The sequence below is a fragment of the Malurus melanocephalus genome, unplaced genomic scaffold (genome assembly GCF_030028575.1).
Source record: "Malurus melanocephalus ecotype Western Australia unplaced genomic scaffold, MMel_1.1 scaffold_232, whole genome shotgun sequence".
Classification (NCBI taxonomy): domain Eukaryota; kingdom Metazoa; phylum Chordata; class Aves; order Passeriformes; family Maluridae; genus Malurus; species Malurus melanocephalus.
The window spans coordinates 864,393-881,950 of NW_026623464.1; the positions used below are offsets into that span (position 1 = coordinate 864,393).

Consider the following 17,558-nt stretch of genomic DNA (forward strand, 5'->3'; position numbering starts at 1 on the left):
ACAAAGCATCTCAGGAATAAATATGTCCTATAAATTAGTGCAAGAATTTTCAGTGTTTCACTTTCAGAAAGAATACAGATTCATAGCATAATCACTATATTGGCTTCCTGTAAGCAGTAAAAAGGAAATGGCACTCAGTGCACACTTGGAAAAAACTCACAAAATATCTCTGGCTGTAGGATAAAAGTAAAGAAACAGCTTTTCTTTCAACAGCTTACTCCATTACATTCACTATTTCTATAGAACATCGAGTTACTTATGCTATAGCACACACATATGGAGCTGTTTATAAGTGTACATAAAGTGAGTGTAACAGAGTAGGCTACAGAAATGCCAGGAATTTTGAGGCTTTTAATAAGAATTTAGGGCTATCTTGTCCTGTTTGTCACAAAGATTTGACAAAGCTATAAATACATCAAGGAAAGAARGGGAATTGTTTGGGGGGGAAGATGTATGTTTATTTTCAGCACATCCAGTATGTTGTTGCAAAAATATGTGCTTTCTCACAGCCCAGAAAAAGAAACTCAGTACACCAAACATTGCATCTCAGCTTGACTACTGGAAAACCAGAGCAAGCACTAAAATGGACATTATAAGCTGTAAGATGACGGGATAGGCAAGTAACTTAATGCACATCTACATGGTGAGTCCAGCACAACCTAAATCAAGAAGCTGCATTCAAGGTATGCCTGAGACTGGGCTCTTAAGTCCCTAGCTGGCACATGAGATCTTCATGGAGTTATGCAAACACTTTACTACACACCAGATAGCCACACTGGAGGAAGAGGAGGAAACTACAAAAATATAAAGCCACATTATTGTGTGTTCCACAAAAAATGCTAAATGGGACAAGAAAAAAATAGCAAAGAACACAAATTAAATCAAGCAGTGTGACTCAAAATCTAACATTTAACAAATAATGTGCTTGTTTATTCACAGGCAGGAAGCAATTTCTCCAAACTCCAGAAGAATTAATAAGAGAATGAAAAATCCCAAATCCTAGAAGTCCTGAACTTGAAGATTAGATTCAGCAGGTATTATATTTACATATTACAAGAGTCTTTATGAATAGTACTTCACTAGAGATGATATGAAAACAATCTGAAAAGTGGTATAAAAATATAAGTTGTGTGTACTTAAATAATATTAATTTTCCATGAAGGCCAGTGCTTATAATAACAGGACTCAGTCTTGAATAACCTTTTTTCCCACAAACTTCCAGACACAATTGGCTCTGCTGAACTAAGTGTCACATAGGATGGGATTCTTCAGTTCAGATATAGACACACACATGAGATGGTAATTTGATTTTTTTCTAGTCAATGAAGATTAACAGGCACTTGTAGGCTATGATTAGTCTCAAAGCAAACAACTAAAAATGGCAGATGAATCACCCTTTAAAAACATCTCTTCACTAATAGAAGAGTAAAGTAATTAGTTCGGAGTGTATTTCTATATATGGTATGTAGTCTTTGTCGGTTTAGTTGAGATCAGTCTTTTTCAGAACAAAATGATTACAGTATAGAAAAAATAATTGATATTAKTTTAAAATTAATTTTCCTACTAACATATTGCAAATTTTAATAAATGTTTCATATCTTCTTTAAGCAGAATTTAAATTGAGAAAAAGGAGGGTGGGGAAAATAAAGATGTTTAATCCAGGATATCTGGTCATCATACCTCTAAAGATGTATAGATTAATTTAGGAACAAACTAATTTCTGAATACTTGAATGTATGACCCAGTTTAACGCTGCTTTTCTTGATCCTTTATTTTATACCTTTTAAACAGAACCATAAGAGTGAAAAATTAAAGCAAGTATACTTGTTTTGGAGGGTATTAACAAATGCATGTAAAATAAAAAACATTCTTATTTGCCCTTTCTAACTCTACTTGCACTTAACTTAGCCTTCAAAGTCTGTTTCAAATAAGCTGCCTGTGAAAAATGAAGTTTGACAGACATACTCTAGAAACAATTGCTAAAGAAAGAAAAAAACCCACGATGGTTTTAATAATGCCATAATGCTCAAGAATTGTTTTTACATAACATCTAAAAGAAAAAAATTAATTTACATAGTTAATGCTGTTTCAAATTTTCTTAGTTAGAGGTAGCCAATGTAATTACAAGCTAACCACTTATTTTTACTTTTAAAGAATATCCCAAAAAGATAGTGAAATTTCAACCATACTGAGAATTATACTTTTCATATAAGTGTTATGCTAGTAAATTCCTCTCTATCAGTTCTGTAAGTGGAAGAATGTTTCTTACTTACCTATTTTGAGACAGCAAAAGAATTTGCAATAAAGGCAACCAATAAAAAGAAAGCATTTTCATAGTAGAAATGCTATTGTCATCCAAATATAGTTCTCTTAGGAGAACATGATTTTCCAGTCTTGGAAGCTAAATAGAAAAGAGACGGGTATTTAAGATTAATATAAATTAGAGAAAAAACAATGGAATGCTTACCAGATGCTTTCCATAAATCATTACTGAATACAAGCAAAACTCACATTTGGATATATGTATCACTTTCTTATTATGTATGTACCAGTTGTCACCCATAATCTCTACATATCAGGTGGTAAATACTTTTTAATGTCTTCTACCAAATCCAAATAGTCAACATAAATACTTAGGGGAAAAAAAAGTAACGAGCTCAAGAGTCACAGTCTTACTATTTTATTCATGCAGTTATTTGCCACTTATTGACAATGCTTTTCATCTCTTGAATCCATAGGAGAATAATTGTCAGTAAATATGATTAAGCATACAGTTAGCAAACAACTTTCCTATTTGAAATGCTGCAGCACAAATTTCAAGTTTTGGAGAATCAACATTCATCAAATAAGCATGATTATCATCTGGATGATAGTGATATTATCATTACATACAAGGAACAGTAATAAATAATTACTTACATGTAATGACAATTATATCATTTTTACCAGCCTGATATAATTAATTTACTATTATRACATCACTACAAGTAATAACAATATTTTGTTATATATTAAAAAAAAATCAGAATAATATAGTATGGACTGAAGACTGAAGACTAGAAGGAGGAACCATAATCCTGAGTCCAATTTGTCAAGCACTTAGGAGTAAGAAAATAATTAACTGCTAGCTATTTGTATCTTTTAAAAATCTCTCTCTGATAAGGGCAAAAAAAAAAATCTTACATAATAGCATGAAACATCCCACACCAAAGAGTGCATGCTCAGAATGCTGAAAAATATGACTGATAGCAAAGATGCATGCACAACAGCCACTAAATTCAAAGCTTTTACCTCCTGGAGATTATTGCCTTGCAACTTCAGAACCTGAAGTAGGCCACAATTCTCAATGCCTTCAACTTCTGTGAGATGATTGAAAGAGCAGTCTAGGTGAATAAGAGTAGGTGCCTCACAAAGACCTTTTGTGCTGATTAATTGATTATGGTCCACAATTAATTGCTGAAGATTTTTCAGTGACTCAAGACCACCTGAAAATTCAAGATTTTAGACACAATTAAATAAAAACCTCTTCTCTTTCAAGTACTAAGAAAACTCTGAACTTTCTGTACATTATCTGCAATAACAAATAATATTAGTTCTGTATAAGGTTTAAAAAGAATTACTGTATTTTGACCCTATCACATACACAGCACATATGGTTCACAAATTTCTGATCCTGTTAATCAAGCAATAATAACAGTTCATAATCTCTTTGGTACTTCTGTTGGAAGAGAACATTCTTTTAGTGATGAACTGTACTTACTATGCTTTAATCACTTTACAACTGTCCTGAATTTTGTGAAATGCCAACAGCCATCACAAAATCATCCATCAGAGTGAGAACACTATGTTTAAAAGTTAGTCTTTATTATTTCATTTTTTGAAGTTTTTTCGCTAATGTATCAGCAAGGTTAGAAAAAATTGTGTTAAAACTTAGGCCAGTAGCACCTCTATTATTTACATTAGTCTTGTTTAAGGAATTACAAAAAAAAATATTTTTAATGAAGAAATTTATAAAGAAAATTTAGTGCCTATAAGAATAAAGCTATACTGCTACAGACATTACGTTCTCAACAAATTTACTCTTGCCATCTACTTCAAAGAGTATGCGATCTCTACACACAAAAAAATGTGCAAAGGTAAAGGTTCTCATCAGCATCTGTTTCTTTCACAGAAGGTTACCAAATCATCCTCTCACAACAGCAAAAATCACATTGTCTTCCCATGGTCTTAAATGCACAATGGCACTGTTGCATATAATTTCCTACAGGACCAAGGAGTTTTTCTCTGTCTCTGCAGTAAAAAACTGCACTGAAGGGATACCTTTTACAAAACATATCTAAAATAAGGACTTTTTGATTTTACTTCTCTTTCATGTATTCTTAAATAATTGAGGATTATTTCAGGGAACATTTTGTCTCATCTTTATTTCACCTAAAATTTCACAAGTTCCCGAACTTCACTTTGGATGAGCTTTACAAAAATGAATCTCTTTGTAACTGTCCTCTGAAAACAAACTACATTGTGAAACCAGAGGTCACTTTGCATCATACGGTATTGAGAATATAGAAGAGGACTTAAAAATGAATACAAATTATAAGCAGAAAATGGAATTAAAAAAATAAGTACCAAAACTAGTACATTTTAAAAACTCCCCAATACAGACTTTCAAATATTTTTAGTTTAAAAATGGAAAGCACCTAGTGAAAAGAATATAATTGTCTGACATTGAAGTGTTATCATCCTTATCATTATGTCCCATAATGCAACTTCAAAACAGTGCATTAAGAAATAAATATACAAACCTTTAATTATTCTGAAAAATTTCAAACATGCCCAGAACATACTACCCTGACTGCAAGATCCTGGTCTGTAATTTTTTTTTGGTGCTTGAATAAAAATTAAAAAGGAATCAGCACCACCTACTGGTCTGAAAAACACTTTCATGTTTTCATGGGTTGGCTCCCAAGATTTCCTCATAAGAGCAGCTTTCAAATCTCCACTTTTCATTTACCAACATAGCAATACTGGAAAGTTTAAAAGCACTGTATGAGTCTGAAGTGAGACCGAGAGCAGAGACTGCACACACAGTAAGAAAAGGCAAGGAGGTAATACCGAATCTGAAATTTTCCTATTCAGCATGCTTCATAAAGCACCTTTTTCACTCCTGCTCACCTGAATGTCATTCAGAACATTCAAGGCTACGTACAACAGGATCACATTCTATTTGGAATTATCAAATGCAGTCCAACAGAAACACCCACAACAGAGAATAATGTCATATAAAGAGCTGGTATTTTAATGTTTCTTCTGCCCACATGCAAAATTAAATATAAACATGAAAGTCTTCTGCACATTTACAGAAGATATTGTCTGTTTTACATATTGTGCAACAAACAAAAGTTACAGCAGCCATGGGAAAAGCATTCTAGAGACAAGTATATGGTTTCAGCAAGGTTCAAGGAGAACCTTTAAATAACTACTCTTAGCAATTTGTGAAGTGCAGCTGGAGTCTGCTAGCTAGGGACTCTCTTAGCTGTTGATGCAGTTCTGAAATCACTTCTACATGTGACAAAGACAAATAAGAACAGAGAGAAAGTTGACAGTGAACATAAAGATGAAAAAAAAAAACCAAAACCATAAAACCCTCAAACAACAAAACCAAAACTAAAAGGTGAAAAAAAATTCTTCTCTGTGCTGTCTTTGGAAGAGTAGACGGAAAGCATTATGACCATCCATAGTTATGCATTGCTATTCTACAAGCTGCCAGGATTTAGTGAGCATTCTATGACAATGTAGACACCCTACAGTAGCATATTCAAAGATTTGAGTCAAAATTATACTTTTTCTSTATGAAAAATTTTTAAACAAAGCATTCGTCCTCAAAATACAAACATATGCACTGAACTTCGGCRTATTACTGCCACATTAACTTCATTTGTGATCATGTATTCTTAAGGGGAAGAGCATAATTGAGACTATTTCTCTTATGGCTATTTTTAAGGGGTTTTTGGCAACTAATTTTCCCCCTCCTGATGCAATATTTGAACGAGAGGAGAAAATAATAAAAAGAGAAATCACAGTATGCAAGAGATTTCCTACAAGAAGTCATTAAAATTCTACTATTACAAACATAAATAAGCTTTATTACATGGTACTGCAGCTTCCAAAATTGCTAACGGACATCCTGCAGGATTTACAGGTGGGAAAGATATGCCAACTTTTTGAAACCCACAAATTCATTTTTATGTATTCTGTGCAACAACTCACAACCAATACATTACGATATGATACAAATCCTGTATTATGCACCTGTTTTAACCAAAAATCCTCAAAGTAATTCTGGAGAGGGAAAAAACACATTTGAAAATGTTTTTTTGTAAACATTTATTTACCTACTTAAATTCTTTAGAGACTCAGTAACTGAAGGAGCGCACTATTCAAAAGAGAAAGTACAAGAGGATTTTACCTCTTGTACTTTTGTCTGTACAAAGTTCCTACACTCCACACAGATGCCACATTCTTAAATGTCATCCAATAATATGATGCCATTCCTTCAGTAATCTGGCAGACATTTTTATCAAATGAGATCAATCAGAATAAGAATCTTATCACGCATTATTTGCCACAATGATACAGATGAAACTTTTTAACAATTTTATTTTACTGTTCCTCATTAGGGTACTGATATGCTTTCACAGTGAACATTGATTTCCCAGCACTTTTATTCTCAGGTATTAAAAAGTTTCTTAATGAATACTAAAATTTTCACATATTAGCAAAAATACTGAGAATATCAACATCAAAATATCTAAATATACAGAGTTTTTATAACCTTTCCCATTTTGTGTTTGCTGCGCCCTTGCCATTTATCACAGAACTGCATTATCCRTGTTCATACATGGATAAGTCTTACTTAAAAGTGAAAAATATTTCTTACATAGAAGTCTTATATGAATGTATTTCTTCTATGAGCTTAATAATTGTTTTAAATTATTTTCCTATTTTCCAGCAGACTCAAGACAGACAATACAATTTCTATATAATTACTTACTGTGTCAGTCAGGAACACGCTGGAATTCGCTGCAGTTGCAGTTGCACAGCTAGGCTTTACTTTCATTATGTCTGCAAATAAACTGAATTCAGGCTACTCACATACTTCAGCTGACTTAGTGCAGATAATATTAGTGGCTTTTCCAGAAAGATTTCAATTCTCTTTGGCTGACAATATTTATATGACCTTGCTAGATGGAATACATGGCAGTAGCTAAGCCAAGCTTTAAGATGCAGGTTTTTTCTAAGTCTGTCTTCTTGGGCTTAGCAGCCAACTGGCTCTAAATCCAAGGGGTGTATAATTCTGAATAAGAACTGCATAAATATTGTTATAGAAACTTGAAAAATTTTCTTACCAATTCGAGTGATTCTATTGTAGGAAAGTTCAAGATTTTGGAGATTTTTGCATTCATCTAAACCATAAACTGATGAAAGATGGTTCTTATTCAGAATGAGAATACAGAGATTTTCCAGACATGCACAGTTAACTACCTGAATGTTGTTCTCCTGTAATAAAAGAAAATGAGACTATTAAATACCACCTGAAGTGAAATAGCAGAACTAAATAAACATATGGCAGATTGCCTTCATAGCTTATTTTATCCTTAACTGTAAGATAGGAGTAAGGGCATCTCTATATTTCCATTAAAAAAAAAAAAAAAAAGAGTCCTAGAAACAACTTCTTGTGTCCTGCTTATATAGAACAAGAATACAACTTGAACTTCATTCTGGCTCTGAAAATGCCCAAAGTTGAAATAAGAAAGGGTAAAAAGAAGTTAAGAACAGAGTAATCATTCCCATATATGTCTTAATATCTCCCCAAACCTTGGGAGACTGTACTAAAAACTCCATAGAAACCACCATATTCACTAGATGCTAATGAAGACGGCTAGAGTTTTGCTGGAATCCTATTTACTAATAGCAAAAATCTGCATTAGAGATACTTTGGTCACAAACATTAACACTGTTCTAAGATAATATTCTTCCTCCAAGGGATACTGCTTTTTTTTTTTTTTAGCATCCCCATTCCCAGGCCATTTTAATAATGTTTCCTCAGATTTATATTTCACTGTCTGCTTTGCTTGATTTTTCCTTCTTGAAAGTGGTTGTTAAAACACATAAAATTAAAAATGTGCTGTTTCATGTAAATTGTCAAGCTCTGGAACAAAGATACATTGCAGAGAAAAAATTTTCTTTAGTCATTAAACAGGGCCCTGTAAGACACTGAGCAGTTGCGAGTACCTAAATATTAGGCTGCTAGTTTAAATTATGGTACTATTCCTTGAGCATATATGTTATTCATTTAATTAATATTCAAGGTGTATGCTGCAAAGGATTCTTCCTTCTAAATATTCTTGCTGAAGCTGAGCACCTGCTAAGGTGAACACAGCATCTGCCCACTCATCAATCAGATACTGAAGTAATGAAGATCTATCACAGTGTCACTTAGACTGATATTTTCTTAGTGCAGTTTCAATTATTTATACCACATTGGTTTTTGTTATTTGCACTGCAAACCTGCTGGCATAACTTTGCTCACATTCGGGAGTATTTTGTTGCAATTCGTATGCTCTTAAGGATAAAAGTTTATATTCAGTTGGACACAACTACATAATCAACAAAGCAGCAAAACTGGCAGCTCTCCCCATGTTATAGCAAAGAATCAAATATGCTTGGTACCTCCACATTGATATATTTCAGGTCTTTGCAGCTACTTAGTCCTTCCAGGGCAACCAGTCCACAGCGCCTCAGAGTCAAAACTTGAAGATGTGAACACTCAGATAAGGTTGAGAGGCTACAAGCTGGCAAATCTTCGAGCKTAAGTGTTGTGACCTACATGCATTTATTGATAAATAAAACTAATGCTTTGTATATTGAACAGTCATTGTACAACATCATATTATGGTAATATTTAAGACAAAAAAAGAGAACAAAACTACAATCTATTAATGCTTTAGAAAATGCAAGCAACTGATGGTAATTCTTTCATATAGAAAGGAGTGGCAATGATGGATTTGGTCTGTTGAATGGGAGAAGTTAGCATAAGACCAATAGTCACAGTATCATAAACAATGAGTGTACAAGAACAGACAAAAATAGTTCAGACTAGAAGTGTGCACAGTTTAGTATGTCATCTCGGAATAGATACAAAGATGAGAGCTGAGCAAGCATGCAGTGATAAGTTAGCAAGTGATAAGAAAAATAAGTGCTGACCACCAGGAAATGGCCTTTATGGCAAAACACTATATATGAGTCAGTAATGTCTTGCTTCTAAGAAGAGACTCTTCCTCTCAAAACTCTGAAGGGGCTAGTTGAGCAGAAGCTGAAATATGTGCCTTTATACAAAGGCAAAACCTTATTAATTTAGCAGAAAATAAGACCTCTTGCCTTTTAAAGGGGTAATACTATCAATCATCTGAAGACTAATAGCACAACAGTCTGCTCCACAACACTCACAGGATTTCAAAACTCATTGTCATTGCCCTTATTCTGCAACTGGGCATAGGAACTCTGATGAGATCTATATCCTCCTCAATAATAATCTACTTCTCTTCCAAAACAGCAATCTGCTGACACACCAAATCAGAAAAAATAAAAAAGAAATAAGTGACAGCATGTCTTGCCATTTAATGCTCAAACTTTCACACAGTTACCTGCTGCAACGTACTCCAAGGGCCGCTATGAATTATCTTTTCTGTACTTAATGGGGGCATTTCATTAACTGAACTTTTTCTTAGTCGTTTTCTTACAATTGCTTGCTTTGTTTGGTTTTCTTCATATATTTTAGACCAAGATTTACACGTCTTCATCCAGTTTATTCTCTTCTTTTCAATATCACCACGAAAAGTTAGTTTACTAGAAGAAACTGCTACATCTTGAATACTGTCCCAGGTGTTTGTGACTTCATTAGCATTTTTCATTAGACATACAGTTTTCTTCATTGCTTCATACTGAGGAAGTTGATCTTTATTTTCTCTATTACTATTATTTACCTGGACATTTGGTGGACTGCTGCATATGCTGTTTGCCTTATTTTCTACCCCATTATTAGCACAAAAGTTAAGAGATTCATCCTTTGAAATATTACTTTCTGGAGCTTTATCAAGATAACTAGTTTGTGAGTCATTTTCTTCCCCCTGTATTATTGAATTCATGTATAAATTCTGATTATTCACTTCAGAAGTGTGTTCCTTCTCAGAGCCTAGCACACTTGGTGTCAAATTTCTTTCTGCTTGAATCATCCAATTATTTGTTTCATCCATCATTTCAACATGTTTTTCTTTTTGTTCTTCTATTTGTTTAGTTAGTTCTTCCTTCTCTTCTCTTATTACTTTCCTATTTTCTCTCTTATTATCTTCTTTTATGTTTTCTGTGTTGTTTTCTATATTTTCACTCATCACAGCTTTTGCTCTTTTTTGTTCTAATTTTCTTTGTTCTTCTCTTCTTATTTGCAGTTGCTTTTCTGTTTCCAGTCTCAAGCTTTCTTTCTTTTTCTCATATTCCTCCAGCCTCCTCACTTGTTTCAAATATTCTTGTCTTTCAAGTTCTTCTTGTCTCTTTCTTTCCTTTTCTCTCTGTAACCTATTTTCTTCTATTTGCATCTTCAGTTTTTCCTCTCTTTTGTTCATTTCTCTCGCTATTTCCTCTAGTATTTTCTGCTTCTTTCTCATTTTATATTTCCATTGTTTTAAGATGGAAGCATATTTTTTACGGACTAAAAATGATCTAAATGTAGCTTGGATTTTGACAGCTGCTATATTCTGTTGTTCAGCCAGTTGTTGCCTTTCTTCTGCTTTCTGTTCTTCCAAAGCCTTTTGCTCCTAGGCCAAAACAATTAGGATAGACTTTAACCACTTTTAAAATGGGACAGGTATTGGCACATATTTACCATTAATAAACAGAATCTTGTATATTAACCATTCCAGGATAACATTTATTATCAAATATCAAACAGTAACTTGACAGACTTCTGACAAAAGCTCATTGTATGACCTTACCTCATGTTGCCTCATTTTGTCTCTCCAAGCTTTCTCATCTTGCTGAAACTGGTCTTCTACTGCTTCCTGGTGTTTCTGCACAACAAATTCACTTAAACGAATATTGTGCAAACCCTGGAACAACACAAAACACAAACTCTCCTATCTCACCTATATTCCTGACTCTCCAAATTTGTGAATGCCTGAATTTAAATTAAAAACTCAGCTGTGTGTGGATCAAAATAAACAGGGCACTTGCATGAGTAATGTAGATTTGGTCATGTACTGAGGGATGCATACTTTCAGAAAGTCAGCATCTTGGCACTGACCCAAAAAACTACCACCTTCCTCTCCAAGATCTGTACTAGTATTGAAGATAAAAACTAGTTACAAAACCATTTAAAGTACAGGCAGGTAACCAAAATGTATCTGAACAGCAGCATGAACAATCTTCCTTTCATTGCACTGGTATGTACTGGTAATATTAAAATCTTTCAAGTAGGAATTTTGTACAGTAAAGCTAAAGAAATTTTTCTGACTGAAATAGTTTCTGAATGGAAAATGAAAGTTCAAGTCTACTTTCTCACTATTTGCAAATAAATAGCATTTCCCTCCTTGCCCAACACGACCTCAACCAGAAAAAAATGTCTCAATCAGACTGAAATTTAGCAGACAGTAAGTAACCAAAAAATAGGCTGATCCAGAACCTCATATATCAGATATATCAGCCAAATCAAATATTGAGGATACAAAGGAAGCAGTATAAACAAACTAGCACTTTCAACTTGGAGCATAAAATCTCCCAGGTGTTTCAGCACTTGTTTTCATGGGCATTCAGCTGCATGCTGTTCAGACAACAGGAGACAAGGCATCTAGATCCTTCTGCAACAGGGGAAGTCAGATTCTATCTCTCACCTCCAAAAAAACAGCAACCGCAGTATCAGTGTCTAAATATGGCCATGCCTCTCTCTTTCTAGAGAAAGCCATCCTACATTCAAAAATTATTTTTGACAGCAAAGAACCAAGAAGGCCTATCAATTTTGTGACCTTTTGAAAAGAGAGCTATAAGCATTCACTGAACTGGCCTTCAGAGAGAAAAGGTCTTTTAATTTATTAAGCACTTCCTTACTTTTGGTGACTTGAATTACCTTGCTGGTAATTGCCCACCTCTTCAGAAAGCCACAAATTAGTAAATTGAAAATGTAATGCTAATGCACACCTCAAAACACACTTATTTAGGCTACATAATAAAATTCTGTGCCCTCACAAGTATAGTATCTGAGAGTAACATTTCTTCATTTTCTTATGGTCTTCCATCCTTCATTATTCAACCCACACTATAGCAAAATATGACTAGATAGTCGTCTGACAGTCTGAAAGTGCAGACAGTCAAGGTGTTGACTCATGTTCTGTTGTGGTAAAACTCAGTGGATGATCCTGAATAAGTTTCCCAGATAAAGATAAGGAAAGCAAGCATTGTAACTTATACCTAGATGAAGAATAGCACCAGCATTGCTGAATTGAATGATATTGGTTCTGATAATTTCCATTAAGATTTTAACATGGAAATGTGAAGTTGGGGTGGGAGGTCCAAACTAGCTAAGTATTTTCTACTGGGGCCAAGTGACCAGCTTTTCACCATTTGTGATTAATTCAGTACAACTCTCCCTTTTTTGGACTGTTTTTATAATACAAGAACTTTGTAAAGGCTTAAAGAATAATTTAACATTGAGCATAGCAAATTAATTCACTACTGATTAAAGCAGTAAACAAATAAAAACCAGTGGATTATACTTAAGAATGTTTTACAACTCACTGGTAACACAAGTAGGCAGGGTTTAGGACAGTGCTCTCTTCTTCATATTAGAGCTTGACTTCAGATACAGATGGGAACATATTTGCTTCAATATAATTCATTACCTTATGAAAAAGATCATCCTCAAATTGATCCAGATGCTGCACCCTTCTTGCATGTTCCTCTTCATTCTGTTTTTCCTGTGATTCTCTCTCAGCTTTCCACTTTGTCTTCTCATCTTCAAGCTCAACTGCTGGTCTACACTTTTCTTCTACTTCATGATGGGCACAGCTTATGCTCATTTCAACACCAGCTATTAATCAACCAAGGAAACTTTTTACTTAATTTCCTAATAAGCACTGGGTAACATTAAACAGTCTTAAGGTATTCGACAAGAAAGGGATCCTAAGCTGATACAGCTAGCAACATATATACCCAAGAAAATCAGAACTACAGCACAAATCCTTTCCATCAGAGACGTCTTACTATTATTCTGCACACTCACTGACTCTGCAACTTCTATGCTTATTCTAACAATGTATATTGYAGGATTATGGAGGATGCCTTCCACGGCTATTGGTGGAGCTTTTAGTACTGATATGTTCCAGCCAAACTCATCCAAAGGCCATGGCAAAGGAAACATTCCCAACCAATGTGACAACATGAAAAAAAACAAGGAAAGCAAAGAAGCTGTGCCCAAAACACAATCTACTTACTGTCTCCAAACTGGCTTTCATTTGTATTCATATTACTGAAATCATTTTTGGGTGCTGTTTTTTGATACTAATAGCTATGATGATTTTGTGATCTTGAAATGAGATAAAAGCACAGGTGGTTGTTCATGTTCAATTCATTAAGTATCAAGCCTTGTTGTATATTGTAATGTGAAATTATTCAAAAAGAATGCAACGATACTTATGACAACAGAAAAGCAGGAAATAATTAAAGATATGCTAAAGATCAACGGAACCAAATGAATAATGTGCTAGTTTACCTGTGAGAAGGTGGCTGTCAGTGACCACTTCATCACTGATGGAATGACTATAACCAGGTGTTGTAACAACCTGCAAGTCTTCATTTTCAGCTTCAAGTAGTATCTAACATAGTTTAAAATTGTTATTAAAAAACAAGAAAAAATTTAAAAGCAGAACATTATAATTTTTTTTTAGAACAAGGATAAACTTTTTATCATATAACAAGTACAGCAACATGACACTTACTACTCACTAAAATCCTTTAATAGCGAATAATGCAAATGTATCAGTCAAATGATTGTTTTATAGAGTAGCAAATATTGTAGTATTTATTAAAATACATAATATTGCTGTGTGTTTTTAAAATATATTTAATATTTTGAATTGGAAAAATGAATGTTTTTCATTTGGGATTTATTTTATGCCCTGTGAAACCAAGCACTAGATGTATTAATACTCATGCACACCGGGGAAGAACTAGTTACAGAGTAAATTTTTAAGAATTCTATTTCAAAATAATACTATGGGCACAAGGATTGCTATATTTATTTCATTGTTCTTTACTGGCAAGTAATCTATTCCTGCCCATTTATCATTTGTTCATCACATGCTTCAGGCATATATTAATATTTGTAATGCAGCTGAAGTCACATGAAGTATTGTGCTGTTCTAAACAATGGTCTTCTGAGAACAAAAAATCATTCTTGCAAGAGTGCTCACTAATAAAAGCCAGGCAGCAAATTAAAAGTGAATAAATTAAATAGAGTTATATGTTTTTTTAAGCGCTTCAGTGAGTTATTCAGTCAAATCCTAAGAAGATATAGAAGTAGTCATGTTCATAACTCTTGATTTATCTGTAAAAGATATAGAGATTACTATGTTTATATTTTCTATAAAATAATTGAATTTATTAGGAATAAGATTAATAGCAGCTCATCTTCCTGATCATCATAAAAAAATAAGGTTAGAGAAGTTTAAAAGTGTTATGACAATATTAAGATAATTTTCTGCAAATAATTAGCATAAAGGAACATTCAGTTTTGTTTAATTTTGTTGATTTTTGTGCTCAATATCTGAGGTACTGATACAGAGAATTTATTTCAAATTTGAAAGCTTGCAGACATAGTATATTACAGTTTATGTCCTAATTCTAAAGAATTGTATATAAGAACTCATCTTAATACCTTATGGATAGTCTATAGAAAGAAAATTGAAAACATTTATAGGTCTCCTTAGGAGTCCATGAAAACAAGTGTAAGTTATCTAGATTATTTAATAGAGTTTTGTCCACTATAAATGTTGCATAAATAAAAAACACCTTTTCTTTAAATTGTTCTGTGTCTTCATTTGATTCAGAAGCATGGCAAGCAAGTACTTCACAAATGACACCTAAAGTAAAAATAAATACATAATTTAGTTCTTGGAGAGAAAATCCCTTACTAGTGCTCAGTTTTGGTCTACACTGCCTAGCTACTCAATTTGTTTAAACTATTTTTTTTTCTTTTCCTTCTCCTCCAGTTTTATTTAAATATGTATGGGAATGATTTATCTGCATTAAAAGCAGAAAATATGTGTAACAGAAACATATAGAAAACAGCAGAACATTTTCTGTGCAGAAAAATACAGCAGAACTTGTAGCAGATAGGTCAAAATTGACAAGTAAAAAAACAATGAAAAAGAGTAAGTTTGTATTACAAAATAAAAAAGGATGAAAAGGAATGTTCCTCAGATATCAAAATTTGTAGTCAACATTGAACTTCTATTCAGCAAGACTATTGCACTAATGGAACAGACAGTGCCAGCTCTCTGGTATAGAAAGTAAGAGCTTGGATCCAGTCACACAGCTGACAGCAATATTTTCTTTTGCCAAATAAAGGTCATTTTATCCAATGCTAGCAGGGACATCTCTCAAGAAAGACTTTAAACACATCTAGTGAGAGTCGATTGTATCTGAGCTCTGCATTGTAGCACTTGCTGACTTCATTTTAGATTTTCATAAAGAGACTGGCCTGAGCCCTGTCTCAGAGAGTGATCTCACAACTTGCCTTCTTTAGCAATAGAGAGTTTTTAGAAAAGTTTAATTTCTGCTCAGATGTTAATAGTAGAAGATAGCATTGCATGGTTTTATTCCTAGAAATTTCCAACATGCGTTGAGAAGCTGATTAAATAGGTTTCACTGCTTGCTCTACTTAAAAATTTGCATTATTTTACCAGTGCTAGTTAGTCTAACTTCCACAAACAATATGAGCTGTGCAACATTTTAAATGTGATTGCTGCTTACTTGTACTTTGCTCATCTTCTAAGTCTTCCAATATAAGCTTTTCAGCATCTTGATTGCTGCTTTTGATAAAGTTTAAATAGGAGAGAACTGATTCTGGCAAGTCACCTGAAATCTAGAAAAACACAACCTCTGACATATATTCTACATCTTGATCTCACAGGTTTGAAAAGAGGTAAATACTTGACATAAAACAATAAAGACTTGTTTTGGCTTCACCTGTAAAGCATTGATGGAGATTTAGTAGCAATTTCCACCAAAATTTTTTCCAAATTCCTACACTGTTCTCTCCCACTAAACAATTAATAATTATAATCTTAATTAAATTAAAATCAAATTTTAGTAATATATCTTGCACTATCTCCAGAAACACATTTCAATAAACTATTGTATTTGTAACTGTGTTATACCAAGAAATAAAAGGATAAGACAAAAATTAGCAAATACCTGTGATGCACAAGACGTTTTTCTTTAAAATGTTTAGACTCCTCAAAAATATTTATTTTAAATTTACTAATGTTTAAAGTAGCATGTAAAACCATTGCTTCAATTTTCTTTATTGTATAGACAATTTCAATTCAACAGATGGTCTTTAACATCAATATTTTGGGAAACTGGTCTGCCTTCTGTCAGATGTGCAAATTGTGGTAGACATTGCTGACACTCAGTATGTGAGCACACACATACTTGCCACTGATGCCTTTGTCTATGTCATATCAAATATGATTTAAGGTCACATATGATCAATATTATCTACCCTAATATCCCACAAACAATCCTCTTTGCTATGAGTCTGAAAGATTAAAATGGCAGAAAAGGACCCAAATAACTGATTTTATTTCAGATGAAAATAGCTCCCCAAAATAAGAAGTCATCAAAGAAAGAGGACTTGAAGCACCTATTTATATGAAATTAGTATCTGGAAATCATATAAGAAATCTCATAAACCAGTCTCTTTAAGAGATTTTAAGATTTAAATACAGATTTCAGTGAAGAATTATCCTTTTATTCATCCAGATTTAATCTACTTCATCAAATCTCCCAGCTTCAGAGGATTCTAAAAATAATCTCCAGGTCTGATCTTCTCAAAGAGAATGCTGATATTCATCTCTCTTATCGTGTTGTCACCATTGGAGGTTACATTTTTCATGAAGCAATACTATCAAGACTACTTTTCAGAAGAAATCCTTAGGTTAGATATGTCAGGAAAATGTTCACTCATCAAATGGGCTTTCCAATGCCCATACCACTTTCAAGCAGAAATAGAAGCAGTTTTAGCTCATTGAATACTTACTGTCTCACTGTCACTCAACGGTTCATCTGATATCTCTGTGTCAGGATCATCTGCTTCAAAGGAAGAAAGACTGATTCTGTTTAATTCCATTTCTATTTCTTTTTCAATTCCTTCAGTATCCTCTGATGTTCTACTTCCCATAGCGCCTTATCTGTTTTGAAAGCTACACAAAAAAAAAAAAAAAAAAAAA

The 17,558-nt window shown here is 33.4% G+C and overlaps 1 protein-coding gene across 1 annotated transcript in view; it reads right to left on the minus strand.

Annotated features, from left to right (window-relative positions):
- LRRIQ1 (leucine rich repeats and IQ motif containing 1) overlaps nucleotides 1–17,558 on the minus strand; it is a 99,434-nt gene that overhangs the window by 80,953 nt on the left and 923 nt on the right. Inside the window, exons 2-12 of the mRNA XM_057374760.1 lie at nucleotides 17,369–17,531; nucleotides 16,078–16,189; nucleotides 15,115–15,185; nucleotides 13,817–13,919; nucleotides 12,948–13,135; nucleotides 11,049–11,123; nucleotides 9,705–10,871; nucleotides 8,731–8,883; nucleotides 7,407–7,557; nucleotides 3,292–3,485; nucleotides 2,274–2,401 (exon numbers count right to left, since the gene is read on the minus strand). Coding sequence (XP_057230743.1) covers nucleotides 2,274–2,401; nucleotides 3,292–3,485; nucleotides 7,407–7,557; nucleotides 8,731–8,883; nucleotides 9,705–10,871; nucleotides 11,049–11,123; nucleotides 12,948–13,135; nucleotides 13,817–13,919; nucleotides 15,115–15,185; nucleotides 16,078–16,189; nucleotides 17,369–17,509 — 2,483 coding nt within the window. The 5' untranslated portion in view covers nucleotides 17,510–17,531. The remainder of the gene's footprint in view (nucleotides 1–2,273; nucleotides 2,402–3,291; nucleotides 3,486–7,406; nucleotides 7,558–8,730; nucleotides 8,884–9,704; nucleotides 10,872–11,048; nucleotides 11,124–12,947; nucleotides 13,136–13,816; nucleotides 13,920–15,114; nucleotides 15,186–16,077; nucleotides 16,190–17,368; nucleotides 17,532–17,558) is intronic.